Here is a 21,552-nt window from a genome sequence, read left to right as displayed (position 1 = left end):
GTGAATGTTAGGTTTTAATTCCACTAGCTCAGTTTGGAAGTGTGCTCCATCTGTACATTTCTACAAGAGATGTGAAGACTGGGGACTCAAGTTTGTGTGGAGACCTTCTCAGTGCCATGGTGCAGATAGGTGCATGTAGCCCAAGGCCGGACACCTGATTTCCTGCCCTTCAGTGGCCTGTGGTGCAGCCTCTGCTGTTAGAATTGTGGTTTACCCAGGTTTGCTGATGTGGATACCAGAGCTCAGAGAAATAAAGTAACCTTCTTAGTGTCCCAGGCTTAGACACAGATGTGTCTGCGTGCAGAGCCAGCATGTCCCTGTAGCCCTGTGGTGTTTGGGAAGGGAGGAGGAGAGTGAGAGCCAGATGAGAACAGAAGGTCCAGTGGAGCTCGGCCGAACTGGCAGACTTCCTGTCTTTAAGAGTTTTTCACAAACCTCAGATTCACCTCTGCTGAAGCTTCGGTAATGGTTTTGTGATTCTCTTGTACTTAAGAGATTGAGCTTTTCCCCATGTTGTGCTTTTCTCCATGTTTCTGCATGTCCTTTGAAAAATCTGTACTCCATGCATGTCTATGTAAGACCTTTGGCTCCCTGACATTTTCTATCCCCTCCCACTCTCCAACTATCCCTTCCTCTCCCCCTCTCTTCCCCCCTACTCTCCCTCCTCCTCTCCTAGCTTCCTTTCCTGTCAGAATTACTTGAAATCACAGAAGCAGAATTTTGTGGCCGGGCGCGGTGGCTCACAACTGTAATCCCAGCACTTTGGGAGGCTGAGGTGGGCAGGTCACCTGAGGTCAGGAGTTCGAGACCAGCCTGGCCAATGCAGTGAAACCCCGTCTCTGCTAAAAATACAAAAAGTAGCCAGGTGTGGTGGCAGGTACCTGTAACCCCAGCTACTTGAGAGGCTGAGGCAGGAGAATCGCTTGAATCCGGGAGGCAGAGGTTGCAGTGAGATGAGAACATGCCAGCGCACTCCAGCCTGGGCGACAGAGCGAGACTCCATCTCAAAAAAAAAAAAAGAGAATCAGAATTTTGTATTTGAATTTTTGCTCACTCTTTGAATGTTGTCTTGTTGGTTTTTTTTTCCTGACGTTTTTGAGATAAGTTGGCTGGGACTTTGTTCACCCTTGTCCTCCTTGATCCTGAGGACACCAGTTCACAGTAAAATCCACCATTCCTCATTCCTCATTCCTCACCCTTAGACCTCAAGTAGTTGTTCTCTTTGTGTCTTCTTCCTTGTAAAAGATGAAATGGCCAGAAAAACCAAGTAAAAAATCTAGAAAGACTTTCGTTTTTAGCAAAGTAAGGTCACCTAAAAAGCTGGAGATGTGGAGACTGACTCGGCTTCTGATAGTTCAGGGTGTGGGGAGACACCACATCTGGCAACACAGCAGTGAAGGCGCAGTCAGTGATCCAGTCCTGTCCGTGGATTGCAAGGGGCTTTCTGTTTTTCACCATTGTCGACACAGCAGTGAAGGTGCAGTTAGTGATCCAGTCCCGTTCGTGGATTGCAAGGGACTTTCTGTCTTTCACCATTTCGATACAGCAGTGAAGGTGCAGTCAGTGATCCAGTCCCGTCTGTGGATTGCAAGGGGCTTTCTGTTTTTCACCATTGTCGACACAGCAGTGAAGGTGCAGTCAGTGATCCAGTCCCATTCGTGGATTGCAAGGGACTTTCTGTCTTTCACCATTTCGATACAGCAGTGAAGGTGCAGTCAGTGATCCAGTCCCGTTCGTGGATTGCAAGGGACTTTCTGTCTTTCACCATTTCGATACAGCAGTGAAGGCGCAGTCAGTGATCCAGTCCCGTTCATGGATTGCAAGGGACTTTCTGTTTTTCACCGTTGTCGACACAGCAGTGAAGGCGCAGTCAGTGATCGAGTCCTCTCTGTGGATTGCAAGGGGCTGTTTTTCACCATTGTCAACCTAAAGAAAGAAACTGACTCAAAATTAATATAGATAGTTTATCTGGGCCAAGGTTGAGGACTGTAGCCTGGGACACACTTCGTTTGCCTTGGGGAATGCTCCATTCAGCCGTAGTTACAAGAAGGTTTTTTAGGGCAAAAAGGAAGAAGGTGTGGCTGACACAAAGTTGTTTGACAAGGATTCTCACTAGTTTACAGAAATAACGCTGATTGGTGATTGACTGTACACTCCTGAACTGCGGCAGATGAGTTATGGCGTCCAGTGTATGGCATTTTGTAGCTACTTGGCAAAAAATTCACTCAGTGTTACGGCTCAAGTAGCAATTGGCTTTAAGAGCTAATTATTTAGCTCAGGCGGGTGTGGGACATGACCACCACTGCATTTCAATGCTTCCCTGGGCCTGATAATTAAAAGGGGCTCACATTCTGTGGATAAAAAGTGTATTTATTTCTTCATTTCCCTCTTTTGATACAAAATATTTCTTCTTGAAAGCATTGATGATTAAACGCTGAGTGTCAAGGGGTCCCTTGTCACTGGGAAGGGTGATTCTCAGATAGCCCTGTCCCATGTTAGGGAGGAAAGAAAAGATGTTTTAGTGAGGAATTTTAAGGGAACCCCAAAGCCAAATTAGGATGGCATTACAGAGTGGCAAGAATGAAACCTCAGTCACGTCAGAAATTTATTAGCTGCTGTTGCTTGTTGAATCATCTCTAGTCTTTGGAATACCGTTTTAGTTTTCTCAGAAGAAATAAAACCACAAGCAATATATAGTATTAATAATCTGAACAGTAAAAGCGTAATGCACACAGGATTGGATTATAGTCAGAAAGATAATTTATATGCCAGATCAAACAAACCTGAATTCCATTAGGGAACAACTGAAAACATCAGGCAGAACATTACATCCTGCTGCTTCTTTAGAGACTTGTAGCCAGGAGGTAATTCAGGATTCAGTCCAAATTGTGGGCAAATAATAATATCACAAAAACAATAGTCTGCTAGAACTGAATAACAGGTGGGTTATTGAAAAATAATTTTTCCAGTTCCTCCAGTTTTACCAAAGATAAATCATAGTAGAACCAGTTTATTTGTAAAATTAGTTTTACACTTATTATACTTGGCATGATTATTTGCATAAGATGCAGCAATAAGAGTGGCCATACTGACTCATTTTAGTTGGCTTTGCTGGAACTTTTTGGTTAAGGAATCTCAGATTAGATTTTTAAAAGCCTCTTGTGGCTAGGAAGCCAAGTTAAGGATTTACCGTCTAACTGTGCCGGTAATACCTGTATGAATTCAGTGAATTTCTTTCTTCTCGAGATCTCAAAATATCTTGAGATTACTGGGCCTGTCAGAAAGTGACATGCTTTTACTTACCGCAAGGTCAGCAACCTTGTAAGGGAACCATGTCGACAAGGAACCGGGCCAGCCATTTTCTAAGTCCACTGGCTATAAAGTCAACTTCAGCCCTTCAAACCAGTCTGGTCATATCTGAAAATCTGTCATTCCAGTCTAAGCCTTGGTAAAATAACCAGTGCTTTCAATGTGTCTTGTTACAAAACAGATCCTTGTTGAACTTATGCAAGTAAGTATATTGCCATAAAATGAAAATACAAATAGTTTCTGAGTTTTGGAGAAATCAGGTAGAATGAAAGATAAATGTCTCAGTTTGCCCACCATAGTGTACTTTACCCAATTGCTGTAAGCTATAAATAGCTCAAAAAGAAAAGTTTTCTTGATGCTAGAAAACAAAACATGAAAAGAACCTACTGCGTTTCAAACAAAAAGAAGTCACAAAAATCATTTCAGTGCTCTGTCACTTCAGTGCCATGTACTTAGCTTTTATTCTGCTTGAAGTTGGGTTAGCGATCTTTATGAACTCATCAGGTTTGAAATTAGATTACTGGATTTTTTCTTTTTGCGTTGTTCAATGGCATGATCTCCAAAATTATCAGAAACTTGTATTCAGAGTGCTTGTTGTGATCTTCTTCATAAGGTTCCTTGAAGATACAATGCTTTGGCATTTACAAAGAACTTTTAGGAAAAGAGAGCATCAGAATAAAGCAATTTACTGTTTATGTCAAGACACATCAAATTTTTCAGTATCTTTTACAATTATAGAATGCATATTAATAGCATATTCATATAAAAATAACCTGAAGAAAGTTAAGCACCATCTCTTGGCTGGGCGCGGTGGCTCACACCTGTATTCCCAGTACTTTGGGAGGCCGAGGCAGGTGGATCACCTGAGGTCAGGAGTTTGAGACCAGCCTGGCCAACATGGTGAAACCCCATCTCTACTGAGGAGTACTAAATACAAAAATACAAAATACTAAAATACAAAAATTGCTTGAACCTGGGAGGCAAAGGTTGCAGCGAGCCAAGATTGTGCCACTGCACTCCAGCCTGGGTGAAAGAGCAAGACTCTGTCCCCAAAAAAACCAACCAACCAAACAAACAAAAAAGAAAGTTAAACACTCTTATTTAACAATGCTTCCAGTATGATTTTCACATACCAAATATGCCTAATATGCCACTCTTGGAGTTCCAGGGTCCCTGTTTGGATTTCCAGGAGCCCTAATCTCCAAAAGTTAGTTCAATGTGAGAAAGACTCATTAGAATTTGAAGTTTCATTTTAGGAAGTTTGTCAAATGTCAAAGGCTTGAAACACTTGATTTCAAAATGAGATCACAGTAAAATAATATTCATTTAGTCAAAGTGATTTTTTTCAAAGATTTCAAAAAGCAAAAACATTTACTCTTTGATTAAGAGGAGACTTGGCTGGGCACAGTAGATCATGCCTGTAATCCCAGCACTTTGGGAGGCCAAGGCGGGTGGATCGCCTGAGGTCGGGAGTTGGAGACCAGCCTGACCAGCTTGGAGAAACCCCGTCTCTACTAAAAATACAAAAATTAGCCGGGCATGGTGGCAGGCACCTGTATTCCCAGCTACTCGGGAAACTGAGGCAGGAGACTAGGTTGAACCCAGGGGGCGGAGGTTGCAGTGAGCCAAGATCATATCCAGCCTGGGCAACAGAGCGAGACTGTCTCAAAAAAAAAAAGAGAGACTCAGTTTTCAGACCTAATAAAGACACGGTGAGTGTGTCTTCCTCTCTCTTCTTTTTTTATTGCAGCTTATTCAAAAGGTAAATAACACCTTTTATTATTTTTTATCAATACTATATGAAAACCCTGTTCAAAAGAGAAAAACAAGTTTTGCCTTTGTATTAATGTACTATTACCAATAAACCTAATTTTAATAAAACCTTATAAACAAATCCATCCAACCTCATTCAGCTTTGACCACACAGATAAGTTTCTATAAATCTTTTATAACCTTTTGCAATATTTTTCATTTTTTTCTAACTTCCTATGCCCATTTAGTTTTATCTATCATTTTTGTATTTCATTAATTTAAAACAGCTTTTAAATAACCTTTAAGCCATGCAAAATTGTTGTTCCTTTAGCAAAAACCACATAAAACCACATGTATATATATATATAGAGAGAGAGAGAGACACAGAGAGTGAGAGAGTGTGTTTCGCTCTTGTTGCCCAGCCTGGAATGCAATGGCATGATCTTGGCTCACTGCAACCTCCACATCCCAGATTCAAGTGATTCTCCTGCTCCAGCCTCCCCAGTAGCTGAGATGACAGGCACGAACCACCATGCCCAGCTAATTTTTGTATTTTTAGTAGAGACCGGGTTTCACCATCTTGGCCAGGCTGGTCTCAAACTCCTGACTCTCATGTGATCCACCCACCTCAACCTCTCAAAGTGCTGGGATTACAGGCATGAGCCACCGTGCCCGGCCAACAAAAACTATATTTTTATGTCTTTTTTATAACCTTTTAAATTTATATTTATTTATTTATTTATTCATTTATTTTTTTGAGACAGAGTCCTCTCTGTCGCCCAGACTGGAGTGCAGTGGCATGATCTCAGCTCACTGCAACCTCTGCCTCCTGGATTCAAGCTATTCTCCTGCCTCAGCCTCTCAAGTAGCTGGGATCACAGGCGCCTGCTACCATGGCTGGCTAATTTTTGTATTTTTAGTAGAGGTGGGGTTTCACATGTCAGCCAGGCTGGTCTCGAACTCCTGACCTCAGGTGATCTGCCCGCCTCAGCCCCCCAGAGTGCTGGGATTACAAGCGTGAGCCACTGCACCTGGCTATAACCTTTTTTAAAACCAAAAATGCATTTTACTTTTCTTGTGCTCTTTGGATACAAATTGTTTCTCTTTTATCTAGTAGATTTAATTACATATATTAATTTCAATGTTAACTCTTAGTATCCCAAATATTTGTGAAAAGTCTTAAGAAGTAAGCAATTTTAATTATGTATCTTGATACAGAGCCCAGAAAAAAGGACAGAGTTATGGAAGCAATGCCTGGAGAACCAACCCCTCCCAGCATTTTCAGGAGGCACAAGTGAGCCAGGGAAGACATGTAGCGTAGCTCTGCCCCACAGCTCTTGGCCTAGGTGCTGTAGACATCCACGTGTCCCCAGGCCTTCCCGTGGCCACTTGTCTATACCCCAGAATCAAACAGGTATCAACAATATCACAGAAGCAACAGTTTTATGACCTTAAACACCTACCAGAAATAGCCTAAACCTATTTGACTAGTAGACCCAGGCAAAAATCTCTAAATTAAATTCTGAAAATATTTCTATTTTACCAGCAATTTTAAAACTAGCCTTATTTACCAAAGATTACTAAAGTCACATGAACTTGAAAAGCATTTGGGCTTATTTACTAAATTTATGAGAACTGATTCACTTATAAGTCAGTTTGGTACCATGTAGACAATATACAAACACAGACGTGTACACATGTATACATACGAACATAGACAAAAATAAAGATTTCATAGCTTTGATTTTAAGATTTTAGCCACGAGTCAGGTGAAATTCACTAGTTCAAAAGGACATTTGGATTCAAACTGTGCCTTTGTAAATGGAACAAGTTAAAGTTTATCTGTCTCATATGCCTAAAGCCCTCACAAAATTTAACAAGGTAGCAAATTTACATTTCAAATCAGAGAGAGAATTTAAGCTTTTGTAAATACCAATGAATTTTACATTATCTTTGGCAAAAATCATGTCCTCAAAAGGGAAGCAGACCAAGGGAGTATATTTGGTTAGCAGGGGTTTAAGAAGAAAGAGATTCAATCAACTGAGAAACTTTTATAGAGAGAACAGAGGACTCAAAAAATATGGGTGCATATATGTGTGTGTCTGTGTGTGTGTGTCTGTGTGTGTATACATATATATCCCAAATATCAGTTATTCATTAAGTTACCTTTTGACTAGAGAGCTCCTGAATCTTTTCAGTCTCTTATCAGATTTTAGCCAGGACAAATCAGCCAATATCCCTGCTTTTGTATTTTTTAATTTTTTCCTCTTTTAAACCAAAGGTACCTTTCCAAGTGACTCACCAAAACTAACACGACTTAACCAAGGTTATGATTTAACCAGAGACTTGCCAAGTATCTCCAAAGAGGTGCAACACAGTCCTCACAAGACCCAGAGCCACCAGAAAAACTTCAAAATAAGGAAGGTTTTGCTAGCTGCAAATGGGGTACAAGCCCCATCTGTCCTGTCTAGCGTATTCCCTAGGGTCTCAGCTTCTCAGCTGACCGTCTGTATACAAGGTCCAGACTGAGGATTTAAAGAGACAGTGGGAAAGACAGGAAAACAAAAGCTGCCTGTGGGGGTAGTGCCAAAAGGCAGGAAAACGTGGGAAGGTAAATTTATGGGATGAATAAAGACTGCACCTAGATTCCCTGGCACTGCTGTCTCTGAGCCCATAAGCAAGTCTTATAATGGAGCCTATCTTTAGGTAAGAATGGCAGGCAGGAAAACCTTTGTCTTTCTAAATTGCCTCTCTGCCATCAGGCAAGCCAGAGGAAGGGGCAGTGTCTCCCTGGATGTTAACCTTCTTCAGCTACCAATCACCAGTACTTAGGAGAGGAATATTTTGGTTTCCTTCAGCAGATAGGATTATAAATGAGTATCCGAGACAAATAATTCAAATTAATTTCTTATAAATGTTTCTTTCCTGAGCAAGAGATATCCACTGAGGAAATAAATGTTGTGGTATGTCCCAAGAACATTAACTATGTATCAAACCTGTTCTCAGCTGGAATGCTGCTTAGCTAATACAATGCATGTTAACATTTCCAAGACATGGTAAGATTTACATCTCCAAGGGACTGAGAAAGGTCTGCAGGCAGTTTAGGCATTTAAAGAGTTTTTCTGGGGGTTTAAGGAGCGGTCTCTAAAAAAAATCTCAAATCTCTTAATGTGGGGGTGAGAGAACTCACGTTCATGCACCTTTTGGTATAAAACTAATAGGAATTGGTCACAAATTTTTTAAAGTCCAAATTATAAACAGTAGAAAGCAGCTGCAGTTTTAAAAGCGTGCTATGTAAAGTGATATCAGCAGTGCAAAACTGCCAATACCTTGACCTACCTGCTCCAAGGTGGAAAAGGTAGTTTTCCTCTTTAATCACTGGTGCCTGAATCACTTGCCTGCAAGGCAAAGATAGAGCCTCCATTCCAGAAAGGGAGCAGTGGAAAGGGCAGCCCAGGTGAAAATCATAGGGTGGTCCGGATTCAGGAGGTCTCACCCTTTGCACCCCGGGATCCTCTGGAGCTGGGGACCCAATACGTTGCTGGTACCAAGAGCTGGGTCTGAGAGAAAACGCTGCTGGGTGCTGGTGTGAGGAGCACTCTGAATCCTGCCGACTTAGACCAGATATGTCGGCCTAAAAAAAGAAACTGAGGCAAGATTAATGTAGAGAGTGTGTTGGGCAAAAGGTGAGCCTTACTGCCTAGGACACACTTTCAGGTTGCCTTGGAGAGATTCAGCCATGGTTATAAGAAGGTTTTTAAAGGCAAAGGGGGACAAGGAGCGGGCTGATACAAAGTTGTTCCACAGGAATTGTCACTGGTTTACAGAGATGACATTGGTTAGTGATTGGCTATCCCTTGTTGGGCTATAGGGTAGGAGTTATGGTGTCCAGTGTGTGGCATTTTATGGCTCCTTGGCATCAGTTAGACTGGAGCCCACATAGCAGGTGGCCTCAAGAAGTCACCATTTGGTTCAAGGGTGGAGTGAGACATGACTGATGTGCATTTCACGCCTCTTATTTTTCATTTCTCTATACCTTATCTTTCATTTATCACTTTCCTTCTCATTTATTTTACTGTATTTTGCTCTAGACATCCCTTCTTCAGTCTTATCTTTATTGGATAATTTGTTATGGTTTTGTGTTAAATTTTAGCTTCTTGTTTCTCGTGATTTTTATGGTTTGAGGTGCTGTGCTAAATGCAGCCTCATTTAGTTTATCTAGAAACCTGGTGAGAGAGGCATTATCAGCTCCATTTTGCAGGGAAGAAACTTAGGCTGAGCAGCTCCAAGCCGAGCATAGTGCGGGTAAATGCCGGAATTCATAAACACCAGAATTCAAACCCAAGCCTGTCTTTCCAAAGTCCTTGCCATTAATCACTGGTTTACATTGTATGGTGTGGTATCAATTTCTTTATCAAGAAAAAGGATTGGAAACAAATAATTTTTTAAAATAATTTGTAAAATCCTGTGATGTCAGTCTGCAGAGGTCTCAGTGAACAGATGCTAAGAATGGAGAATTATTGAGGCATTTAAAACTTAAGGTGACTCTTTACTACATCACCTTAAAGGAAAAAAAATTATAGGTATGTGTGTATATGTGTATGTGTCGTATGTGTGTGAATGTGTGTATAAAATATTAATAGGAAATATACTTAAAGGAATATGATACTGGCTAAAATAAAGGATAGCAAATATCTTTTTTGTTTTAAAGCTTTTGTGTTTTAAAGTTTTAAAAGCATTATAGTTTTATATCATCTTGACATTATGTATTCTCCTAACACAGCAGTTCTCAAAAGTACCTAAGAATCACCTTGAGACCTAGTTTAAACATTGGATTGTTGGGTCATGTACCCAAATATTCTCATTTGAGAGGCCAGGTTGGGGTCTAGAAATTGAATTTTCCAGTTGCACCAGATGATTTTGGTACAATGGAAAGAAATATTACCATTTTTCTTTTCTGGATCATATGGAGTGAGATATTTGGTGAAATTTTTCTGTGTACACCCAATGAATTAGCTGGGCAGTGATTAAAACTGAAGTCCTTGGGCCAGGAGCGGTGGCCAACACCTGTAATCCTAGCACTTTTGGAGGCTGAGCTGGGCAGATTGCCTGAGCTCAGGGGTTTGAGAACAGTCTGGGCAACAAGGTGAAACCCTGCCTCTACTAAAATACAAAAAAATTATCCTGGTGTGGTGGCGTGTGCCTGTAGTCCCAGCTACTCGGGAGGCTGAGGCAGGAGAATGCTTGAACCTGGGAGGTGGAGGTTGCAGTGAGCCAAGATAGCACCACTGCACTCCAACCTGGGCAACAGAGTGAGACTCTGCTCAAAACAAAAAACAAAAAACTTTGAAGTCCTCAAAACCTAATTAATTTGCTTGCTGACCTAACTCCATCACTTCACGCCCACTACTGTTTTAAAACTGCATATTTTTGCTGGGTGAGGTGGCTCACACCTGTAATCCTAGCATTTTGGGAGGCCAAGGTGGGCAGATCACCCAAGGTCAGGAGTTCGAGAACAGCCTGGCCAACATGGTGAAACCCTGTCTTTACTAAAAATACAAAAATTAGCTGGGTGTGGTGATACACACTTGTAATCCCAGCTACTTGGGAGGCTGAGGCAGGAGAATCACTCAAACCCAGGAGGTGGAGATTGCAGTGAACTGAGATCATGCGACTACACTCCAGCCTGGGTGACACAGCAAGACACTGTCAAAAAAAAAGGAAAGAGAGAAAGAAAAGAAAGAAAAAAAGAAAGAAAGAAAACTCATTCCTGTGAGTGTGGATTTCAAAATTGTGATTTCCAAATCAGGGAGCACTTTGGTTCAGGTCTGTTCATAAACTGGCAGAAGTGGCAAAGATTACACCTATTAAGTGAAGGGTTTGCTGCCTTGTGGCCACACTGGCATTTTTGCCTTAATGATCGCTAAGGACTATGTTTTCTGTCTGAACTTTCACCTGGAGATGACGTGGCCTGGTGCTTGTGTTCCAGGCTGAGCAGCTCGTGCTGTCGGGTGCAGACAGCGATGAGGACACCTCCAGGGCTGCCCCAGGAAGGGGTTTGAACGTGAGTACTAATGCCCCAGCAGGTGCTTCCGCTAATTGCTTGGAACTTCTTGCTTTGCACAACCTTCTAGATAGTGAAATCACAGACTGGTTTAGTTTGGTGGTTTGTTTTTTGTAGTCTAGATAGAGTCGAAAGCCGCCTATTGATTCTTTTTTGGTTGCCCATGCTACTTTTGGAATATGTGGAATATTTTAGTTTCTACTTTTCTATTTGCCAGTCAGCATGATCAGGAGAAGCCTTCATTAGGGTAATTGAATTCATGCTTCCCGAAACTACCATCATGCATCATAAGGAGTAGCCTGGTGGTTTTGGAGCTACTCAGTCCTGTTTTCCAATCCTATAGCTCTCAGCTGCTAAACTCTGAGCCTACGCTCTGTTCACGGAGCCTTTGAAAGGATTTCTGAAAACTACCTGTGCCCTCACATTGCACAGTTGGCATCTATAAAGTTTCTTCATAGTTTCAAATACTCAAGAGAATGTAATTCATGACATCTTATAAATATTGACATTTTAAATGTATCTAATAAAAGTTGGATCTTTACTATCACCTATTAAAAATTACATGGAAAGACTCTTCTGTATCAGTAAGAAAGTTTATATTTTCTTGATTTCACATTTCCAGGTCAGTCCCCATGTAAAATTTTATTCTATTCAATTCATATTTTATGCTTGAAAGTCTTTAATACGGACTTTAAGTAAAATATGTTATAAAATTAAAATATCTCTCTAAGTTATATTTTTTATTTGATGTGATTATAAAACTGTAAGTAGAAGAATATTTTTCTGGGATGAGTTCTCATAAAAATTACAAAATAAATCAAAACAGTATAAATATATTACAACTATTGACGTAATTGTTAAACATGGAAAGTAAATTTTTCTTGAAAAGACATTAATAAGATGAAAGACAATTAAAAAATTTCATGTATCCGTTGTGTTTGAACGTGATTTACTGATAAGAAAAGGTTCAACATTAATTATGTGACTCTTCATTTTTATTGAAGTAAGCCCCCAGGAAACACTTTACATAGATAGTATATAAGGATAAAAGTTCTCTTATAGCAGTGCTTTTTAATTCCTCAAGTTCTCAGGATCTAACATGCCAAAAATCACAGAGACCTGTCCTCAAAAATTATCTTGAATGATCCTTTGATGATCCTTGAATGATACCTGATTAGATTATCTTTCAAATTTGTCAATAGCTAAAATTTGGGAGCCATCCGACTTGCAAAGTGATTTGTTATTCATTCACACTGGATATTGACTTCTGGCAGGTATAAGAAAAAAATGACTTATTAAGACTTATAAAATGACAATTATACTTAAGGCTCTTTTGCTCATAGGCACTCTTTTGGAGAAAAGAGGGTGTGGCAATGGCTCTTTAAAATTTTCTTAAATTTGATTTTATTTTTAATTGATTCATAATCATTGTACATATTTATGGGGTAAAGTATGATGGTTTTGATACATGTTCACATTGTGTAGTCATCATCAGGATAAGTAGCAAATCCATTACCTCAAACATTAATTATTTCCTTGTGGTAAGAACATTCAGAACCGTTTCTTCTAGCTGTTTTGAAATGTGTAATACATTAACTGTAGTCACACAACTGTATGATAGAATACCAGAGAGTATTCCTCTTGTCTAACTGTAACATTGTACCTGTTGACCAATCTCTCCCCATCCTTCTACTCCGCTCTCCAGCTTCTCTCTACTTCTGTGAGATCAACTTTTTAGATTCCACGTATGGGAGCATGGAATATTTTTCTTTCTATGTCTGGATAATTTCACTTAACATAATGTCCTCCAGTTTCATCCATGTTGACACAAATGACAGGATTGTTTTCTTTTTTAAGGCTAAATTATATTTCATTATATATATATGTGATACATATGTGACATATATATATGTATGTGATATATATTTATATATATATATATATCACAGTGTCAGTCAGGATTTGTTTCAGAGCTAAGTTAATTATAAAGTTTTCTTGGAAAAATAAGCAAGAATAAGGAAAACCCCGAAAAGCATGAGGAATGGGTAAGCCTTACCAGTTTTAAAAATAGGTTTTAGCACCTTTATAATTACAGTAATTATAATTACAATTATACTAGCTCAATGAAGCAGAATAGAACATGTAGAGCTAATTATATATCGAAGCATGGTATACAACAGGGTCAACACATCAAATTTGTGGGGGGAAATAAACTGATAAGTAGAGTTGTGATCATCGAATAGCCATAAGGAAAAAAGAAAAGTGTAGATGTTTTCATTGTATACAGTAGGAAAAAAAATCGAATGAATCAGAAATCTAAGTGTGCAAATGGAAACCATATAAATACTAGCAGAAGATATAAGTGAATTCATCTATATAATGAGAGTGGGTAATGCTTTTCCAATTATGACTAAAAATCCAAATGTGATAATGGAAAACATTGATAAATTTGTTTTTTTAATCCATTTTTAATTGTGGGTATAGACTAGGTATATATATTTATGGGGTACATGAGATACTTTGATGCCTCCATGCCATGTGAAATAATAACATCATGTAGAATGGAGTATCCATCCCCTCAAGCATTTATATTTTGTGTTACAAACAATTCAGTTACACTCTTAGTTATTTAAAAATGTACAAGTAAGTAATTATTGACTATAGACACCCTGTCGTGCTATTAAATAGTAGGCCTTATTCATTCTTTATATACTTTTTTGTACCCATTAACCATCCCCACCTCCCCAGTGAGTTCCCCACTATCTGTGCCATCCTTCTACTATCTGTCAATGAGTTCAGTCACTTTGACTTTCAGATCTCACAAATAAGTGAGAACATGTGGTATTTGTCTTTCTGTGTCTGCCTTATTTCACTTAAGATGATCTCTAGTTCCACTCCTGTTGTTGCAAATGACAAGATCTCATTCTTTTTCATAGTTGACTAGCACTCCATTGTGTATATTGGAAACCAAAAAGTAACTGAAATAAGTCTCAATCAATTTAGAAAGTTTATTTTGCTAAGGTTAAGGATGCACTCATGACACAGCCTCAGGAGGTCCTGACGACATGTGCCTGAGGGGGTTGGGGTACAGCTTGCTTTTATACATTTTGGGGGGACATAATACATCAATCAGTACATGTAAGATTCACATTGGTTCAATCTGGAAGGGCAGAACAACTCGAACCAGGGTGTTGGGGGACTTCCAGCTCATAGGTAGATTTAAACATATTCTGATTGGCAGTCTGTTGAAAGCATTATTATCAGTAGAAAGGAATGTCTGGATTAAAATAAGGGGTTGTGGATACCAAGGTTTTATGCAGATGAAGCCTCCGGGTAGCAGGCTTCAGAGAGAATATATTGTAAATGTTTCCTAGCAGACTTAAGGTCTGAGTTGATGTTAATGCTGGAGGGTGTAATGAGGCATGTCCAACCCCCTCTTCTGTCATGGCCTGAACTAGATTTTTAAGTTAACTCTGGAATCCCCTTGGCTGAGAAGAGGGGTCCATTCAGATGGTTAGGGAGCCTTAGAATTTCGTTTTTGGTTTACAATATGTACCACATTTTCTTTATCCATTCATCTGCTGATGGACACTTAGGTCTTAGCTATTGTGAACAGTGCTGCAACAAACATGGGAGAGTGCAGATATCTCTTCAATATACTAATTTCCTTTCTTTTGGGTATGTACCCAGTAGTGGGATTGCTGGATCATATGCTAGCTTTATTTTAGGTTTTTGAGGAACCACCAAACTGTTCTCCATAATAGTTATGCCAATTTACATTCTCACCAACAGTGTATGAGGGTTCCCTTTTCTCCACATCTTCACCAGCATTTGTTTTTGCCTGTCTTTTGGATATAAGCCATTTTAACTGAGGTGAAAGGATATCTCATTGTAATTTTGATTTGCATTTCTCTGATGATCAATGATGTTGACCATCTTTTCATATGCCTGTTTGCCATTTGTATGTCTTCTTTTGAGAAATGTCTATTTAAATCTTTTGCCAATTTTTTTTTTTGAAACGGAGTCTCGCTCTGTCACCAGGCTGGAGTGCAGTGGTGCGATCTCGGCTCACTGCAACCTCCACCTTCTGGATTCAAGTGATTCTCCTGCCTCAGCCTCTCAAGTAGCTGGGACTACAGGCATGTACCAGCATGCCCAAAGTGCTGGGAGTACAGGCGTAAGCCACAGCGCCCGGCCTTTTGCCCATTTTTTGATAGGATTATTAGACTTTTTCCTGTGGAGTTGTTTGAGCTCCTTATACATTCTGGTTATTAATCCCTTGTCAGATGAGTAGTTTGCAAGTGTTTTCTCCTATTATCTGGGTTGTCTCTTCATTTTGTGGGTTGTTTCCTTTGCCGTGTAGAAGCTTTTAAACTTGATGTGATCCCACTTGTTCACATTTGCTTTGGTTGCCTATACTTGTGGGGTACTGCTCAAGAAATTTTTGCCCAGACCAGTATCCTGGAGATTTTCCCCAATTTTTTTTGTAGTAGTTTCATAGCTTCAGGTCTTAGATTTAAGTCTTAAATCAATTTTGATTTGATTTTTGTATATGGCAAGAGGTAGGAGTCTAGTTTTATTCTTCTGCATATGAATATCCAGACCATTTATTAAAGAGACGCTGTTATCCCCAGTGTATGTTCTTGGCACCTTTGTTGAAAATGACTTCGCTGTAAGTATGTGGATTTGTTTCTGAGTTCTCTCTTCTGTTGGTGTGTGTGTCTGTTTTTATGCCAGTACCATGCTGTTTTGGTTATAATAATTCTGTAGTATAATTTGAAGTCAGGTAATGTGACTCCTTCAGTTTTGTTATTTTTGCTTAGGATAGCTTTGACTATTCTCGCTCTTTTATAGTTCCATATAAATTTTAGGATTTTTTTTTCTATTTCTGTGAAGAATGTCATTGGTATGTTGATAGACATTGCATTGAATTTGTAGAATGCTTAGGGTAGTATGGAAATTTTAGCGATACATAAGCATGGAATATTTTTCAATTTTTTGGTATCCTCTTTAATTTCTTTCATCAGTATTTTATAGTTTAAATTATAGAGATCTTTCACTTCTTTAGTTAATTCCTAAGTATTTAATATTATTTGTGACTACTGTAAATGGGATTACTTTTTAATTTCTTTTTCAAATTGTTCACTGTTGGCATAGAGAAATGCTACTGATTTTTGTAGGTTGATTTTGTATCCTGCAACATTACTGAATTTATTAGTTCTAATAGGTTTTTTGTGAAACTTTAGGTTTTTCCAAATGTAAGATCCTATCATCTGCAAACAAGGATAATTTGACTTCTTCCTTTCCAATTTGAATGCCCTTTATATCTTTCTCTTGTCTGGTTGCCTAGCCAGGACTTCCAGTATTATGTTGAATTACGGTGGTGAAAGCGGGCATCCTTGTCATGTTCCAGATCTTAGGGGAAAGGCTTTCAGTTTTTCTCCATTCAGTAAGATACTAGCTGTGGGTCTATTGTATATGGCTTTTATTATGTTAAGATATGTTACTTCTATCCCCAGTTTTTTGAGAATTTTTATCATGAAGGGATGTTGAATGTTATCAAATGCTTTTCAATATCGATTGAAATGATCATATGGTTTTTATCCTTCATTCTGTTGATGTAATGTATCACACTGATTGATTTGCATATGTTGAACTATCCTTGCATCCCCAGGGATAAATGTCTCTTGACCACAATGAATGATCTTTCTAATGTATTGTTGAATTCAGTTTGCTAGTATTTTGTTGAGGATTTTTGCATTTATATTCATCAGAGATATTGGCCTGTAGTTTTCTTTTGTTGATGTGTCATTGTCTGGTTTTGGTATCAGGGTAATACTGGCCTCATAGAATGAGTTTGGAAGTATTCATCCTCCCCTGTTTTTTGGAATAGTTTGAGTAGGATTGGTATTAGTTCTTGTTTAAATGTTTGGGAGAATTTAGCAGTGAAGACACCAGGCCTCAGGCTTTTCTTTACTGGGAGACTTTTTATTATGGCTTCAATATTGTTACTTGTTATTAATTTGTTTTAGTTTTAAATTTCTCCCTGATTCAATCTTGGTACACTGTATGTGTCTAGGAATTTGTCCTTTTCTTCTAGATTTTTCAATTTATTGGCATATTGTTGCTCATAGTAGCCACCAATGATCCTTTGAATTTCTGCGGTATTAGTTGTAATGTCTCCCTTTTCATTTCTGATTTTATTTGTATCTTCTCTCTTTTTTTCTTCATCTGGCTGAAGGTTTGTCAATTTTGTTTAACTTTTAAAAAATCAACGTTTTGTTTCATTGATCTTTTGTATTATTGTCCTCATTTTAATTTCATTTATTTCTGCTCTGATTATTATTTCTTTTTCCTACTAATTTTGGGTTTGATTTGCTCTTGCTTTTCTGATTCTTTAAGATGCATAGTTAGATTGTTTGTTTGAGGTTTTTCTTCTTTTTTGACATAGGCATATATGACTATAAACTTCCCTCTTAGTACTCCTTTTGCTGTATCCCATAGGTTTTGGTATGTTGTGTTTTCATTATTATTTGTTTCAAGAAGGTTTTTAATTTCCTTCTTAATTTCTTCCTTGACCCAGTGGTAATTCAGGAGCATGTTGTTTAATTCCCATTATTTGTATAGTTTCCAAAATTCCTCTTATTACTGATATGTAGTTTTATTCCATTGTGGTCAGAGAAGATGCTTGATATTATTTCAGTTTTTAAAAATGTTTTAAGACTTGTTTTGTGACTAACATATGGTCTGTCCTTGAGAATGATCCATGTACTGAGGAAAATAATGTGTATTCTGCAGCCATTAGATGAAATATTCTGTACATATCTATTAGATCCATTTGATATACACTGTAGATTAAGTCTGATGTTTCTTTGTTGCTTTTTGTTTGGAAGATCTGTCCAGTGCTGAAATTGGGGTGTTGAAATCTCCAGATATTATTTTATTGGGTCCTATCTCTCTCTTTAGCTCTAATAATATTTGCTTTATATATCTGGATGCTTCAGTGTTTGGTGCCTGTATATTTAAAATTGTTATATGCTCTTGCTGAATTAACCCCTTTATCATTACATAATGACTTTCTTAATCTCTTCTTACAGTTTTGGTCTTGAAATCTATTTTGTCTAAGTATAGCTACTCCTGCTCTTTTTTTGGTTTCCATTGGCATGGAATATCTTTTTCCATCCCTTTATTTTCAGTTGAGGTGTATTTTTATAGGTGAAGTGTGTTTCTTGTAGGCAACAGATCAGTGGGTCTTGTTTTTTCATTCATACAGCCAGTCTGTTTTTTGAGAGTTTAGTATATTTACATTCAATGTTATTGATAAGTAAGGACTCAATCCTGTTATTTTGTTATCTGTTTTCTGGTCCTCTCTCCCTCCCTCCCTTCCTGTCTTCCTTTAGTGAAGGTGTTTTTCTCTGGTGGTATGATTCAATTTCTTCCTTTTTATTTTTGTGTAACCATTGTATGTTATTTCGTTGGAAGTTACCATGAGGCTTGCAAATACTATTTTAGAACATAACGCTGCATAAACAAATAAGCAAAAAGAAAATGAATAAAAATTATGCTTTAACTTCATCTCCCCACTTTTTTACTTTTTGTTGTTTCTATTTATATCTTATTGTACTGTCTATGTCTTTAAAAGTTGCTGTAGTTATCATTTTTGATTGATTCATTGTTTAGTCTTTCTACTTAGGATAAGAGTAGTTTATACACCATAGTTACAGTGTTATCATATTCTGTGTTTTTCTGTGTTCTTACTATTACCCGTGAGTTTTGTACCTTCAAGTAATTACTTATTGCTCATTAATGTCTGTTTTTTTCTGATTAAAGTATTCCCTTTAGCATTTCTTGTAGGTCAGATTTGAGAAATTCCCCAGCTTTTGTTTGAGGGAAGTCTTTATTTCTCCTTTATGTCCAAAGGATATTTTTGCTGAATATACTATTCTAGGGTAAAAGTATTTTTTCATTCAGAACTTTAAATATGTTATGTCACTCTCTCCTGGCCTGTAAGGTTTTCCCTTGAAAAGTCTGCTGCCAGACATATTGTAGCTTCATTGTATATTATTCCTTTTCTCTTCCTGCTTTTAGGATCCTTTCTTTATCCTTGACTTTTGGGAGTTTCATTAGTAACTGCCTTGCAGTAGTATTTGGGTTAAATCTACTTGGTATTCTATTACCTTCTTTGGATATCGGTAACTTTCTCTAGGTTTAAGATGTTCTCTGTTATTATCCTTTTCAATACATTGATAAATTTGACCTCAGAGAAAATATTAATAAATTTGATTTTAGGGAAAACAAAAAACCCTCCTGAATGACAAAAAAGAGAAAATGAAAATAAATAAAGGAAAGAGATAAAACTCTTACTCATAATGAGAAATGTAAATGAACTACAGTGAACACTGTTCATCACCTATGGGATTGGCAAAAGCCCAAAAGTTTGTTACTACACCTTTTTCATTAAACTGTGGGGCCCTTAAATGCATTGCTGAGCAAAATGCAAAGTGCTAGCTTTATGGTGGTGAATTTGGCAGTATCTAGCCAAATTACACATACATTTAGTTTTTGACACAGAAATCCTAGTTTTAGAAATCTACCGTGAAGACTCACTGGCAAAAATCTAAAATGATTCATGTGTAAGGCTGTTTATTGTGGCATTATTTGTAACAACAGGAGATGAAAGCAATGTTCATGCCCATCAGGAGGGGATTGGTAGATGAAGCTATGGTACATGAAGATGTGGTATAGCTACATGATTGAATACTATGAATCTGTGAAAGAAGGAAGAAGTTTGTTATATTATTGATATGAGGTGTTTTCTGGGATATATTTTTTCCACTTTTAAAAATCAAGGGTGACTTTTCCTATGAATCAAAGTAATAAGGCTTCAATGTGATAGATTAATATTAACTCATAAATAAGAATATACTGGGTTTCAAGCCCTAGGGCAGTACAGCACTTAAAATAATAATGGCTCCCAGTGATGACCATGCCTGCTGCTTCAGTCCTGTCTGTTCTAGGCACTGTGCTTAGTTGTGTGGGCTTATTTGATCTTCCTTATATAGACACAGAAAATATCCAAATGCCAGAGGTGAATTGGTTGATCAGATTTATTGATATCTACTTATGTTGGCTATGATGCTCTCTTCAATTAAGGATGTTAGTGACATAATATTTCTGAAGAGCACTCTGCCGTTGTTTTTACATATTTTTTCCAAGCCATTGATCCTAGTCTGCACATTTTGATGCCAATGCTTGCTTAATCTTACCAGAAGAGGGGATCAAACGGAGGCATGAGTCACATCATCCTTTCGCTGCTTTGAATGTCCTCTATTTTAAGGGATTTTGCAGCTCTTCCTTCCCTTAGTTCACTGTCTGGGCTGTGAGAGGCACTCCTTTTGTGTATATCCGGTGATAAAATGTAACACTGATCCATCTCCTTGTGAATTCCTTCCTTCCTTAGCTTAGTGCTTAGCTTAGCACTTCTTGCTTTACAAGAAACATTGCAGTGAGTATTTGCTTTATTGGTGCTCCCCCTGCTGGCTGTTTCTATGTCTTTGTGCAAACAGGGTAACTGCTTCAGCTTCAAGTCACAGTGAATCTCTGATGAGCACAGAGGCTTAGCCTGGCGGAGGCCGAGGGCAAGCCTACATCATTGGGGTGTTAAAGCCGAGCTTTCAATTCTGGCCCAGCATGCAGAACCTGTCTTCACTTTCTTCATCTGCTAAACTGTCCACTTTGTAGGTTCATTGTAGCGATTAGAAATTATATAGCTCATCTGACACTCATAGGAAATGTTCTGAAATGGTGAGTAAACCTGACCGGAGCCCTCCAGAAAGTTTGCAGATACTATTATGTATTATTTTTTCTTGAGAAAATGTAAGTGGTTTATTATGTCTGTAACTTGAAGACTCTATGAGAATAGATTTGCATTAAAAAAATCCTAATGTAGATGGTCAAAGAAATTTGATCTTCTCTGGAAAAGTTAGTGAATTTCTTAGAAACTGAAGTTTACTCTATTCCAAGATATATCTTCACTGTCTTAATCAAAGGGCACTTGAATCATAGCAAATATTCTCATCTTTCAACTAACTTTAAGTAGTTTTCCTGGAATTTTACATTTTCCAGAAAACACTCCCTTCTGTATCTGTGAAAGAAAGTGTGCCTCAGGCTGTAAACTGGGCTGCACTGGACACCTGCGGGGGACTCTGGCTTAGTGGGGACATGGTCAGTATTGATTTTCCTCAAACTCAGCCTGTGTAGCTGTGAAAGCATGGAACAAATTACACTGCAGTTAACGTCATCCCACACATCTGGACTCCAAGACACGGGGAGGTCACATAGTCAGTCGTGGATGCTGGTTAATGATAAGGTGTGAGTTAGCTCTCGGGTCTCTGTTTCCTAAGTCATACAAACAGCAGTGATAAACT

The 21,552-nt window shown here is 38.3% G+C and overlaps 1 protein-coding gene across 13 annotated transcripts in view; it reads left to right on the top strand.

Annotated features, from left to right (window-relative positions):
• Positions 1 to 21,552, top strand: part of COBL (cordon-bleu WH2 repeat protein) — a 299,962-nt gene that overhangs the window by 132,564 nt on the left and 145,846 nt on the right. For 8 of the 13 annotated variants that reach the window (XM_034964106.2, XM_055115957.2, XM_055115956.2 and 5 more), the window contains exon 6: positions 11,051 to 11,125. The exons of the other annotated variants lie outside the window; for them this stretch is intronic. In XM_034964106.2, the coding sequence (XP_034819997.2) occupies positions 11,051 to 11,125 (75 nt within the window). The remainder of the gene's footprint in view (positions 1 to 11,050; positions 11,126 to 21,552) is intronic. 13 annotated transcript variants of the gene reach the window in all.

This window comes from Pan paniscus, chromosome 6 (assembly GCF_029289425.2).
Source record: "Pan paniscus chromosome 6, NHGRI_mPanPan1-v2.0_pri, whole genome shotgun sequence".
NCBI classification, from domain to species: domain Eukaryota; kingdom Metazoa; phylum Chordata; class Mammalia; order Primates; family Hominidae; genus Pan; species Pan paniscus.
Note: the sequence above shows the minus strand (reverse complement) of the source record. Positions and strands in the feature narration are given on the sequence as shown.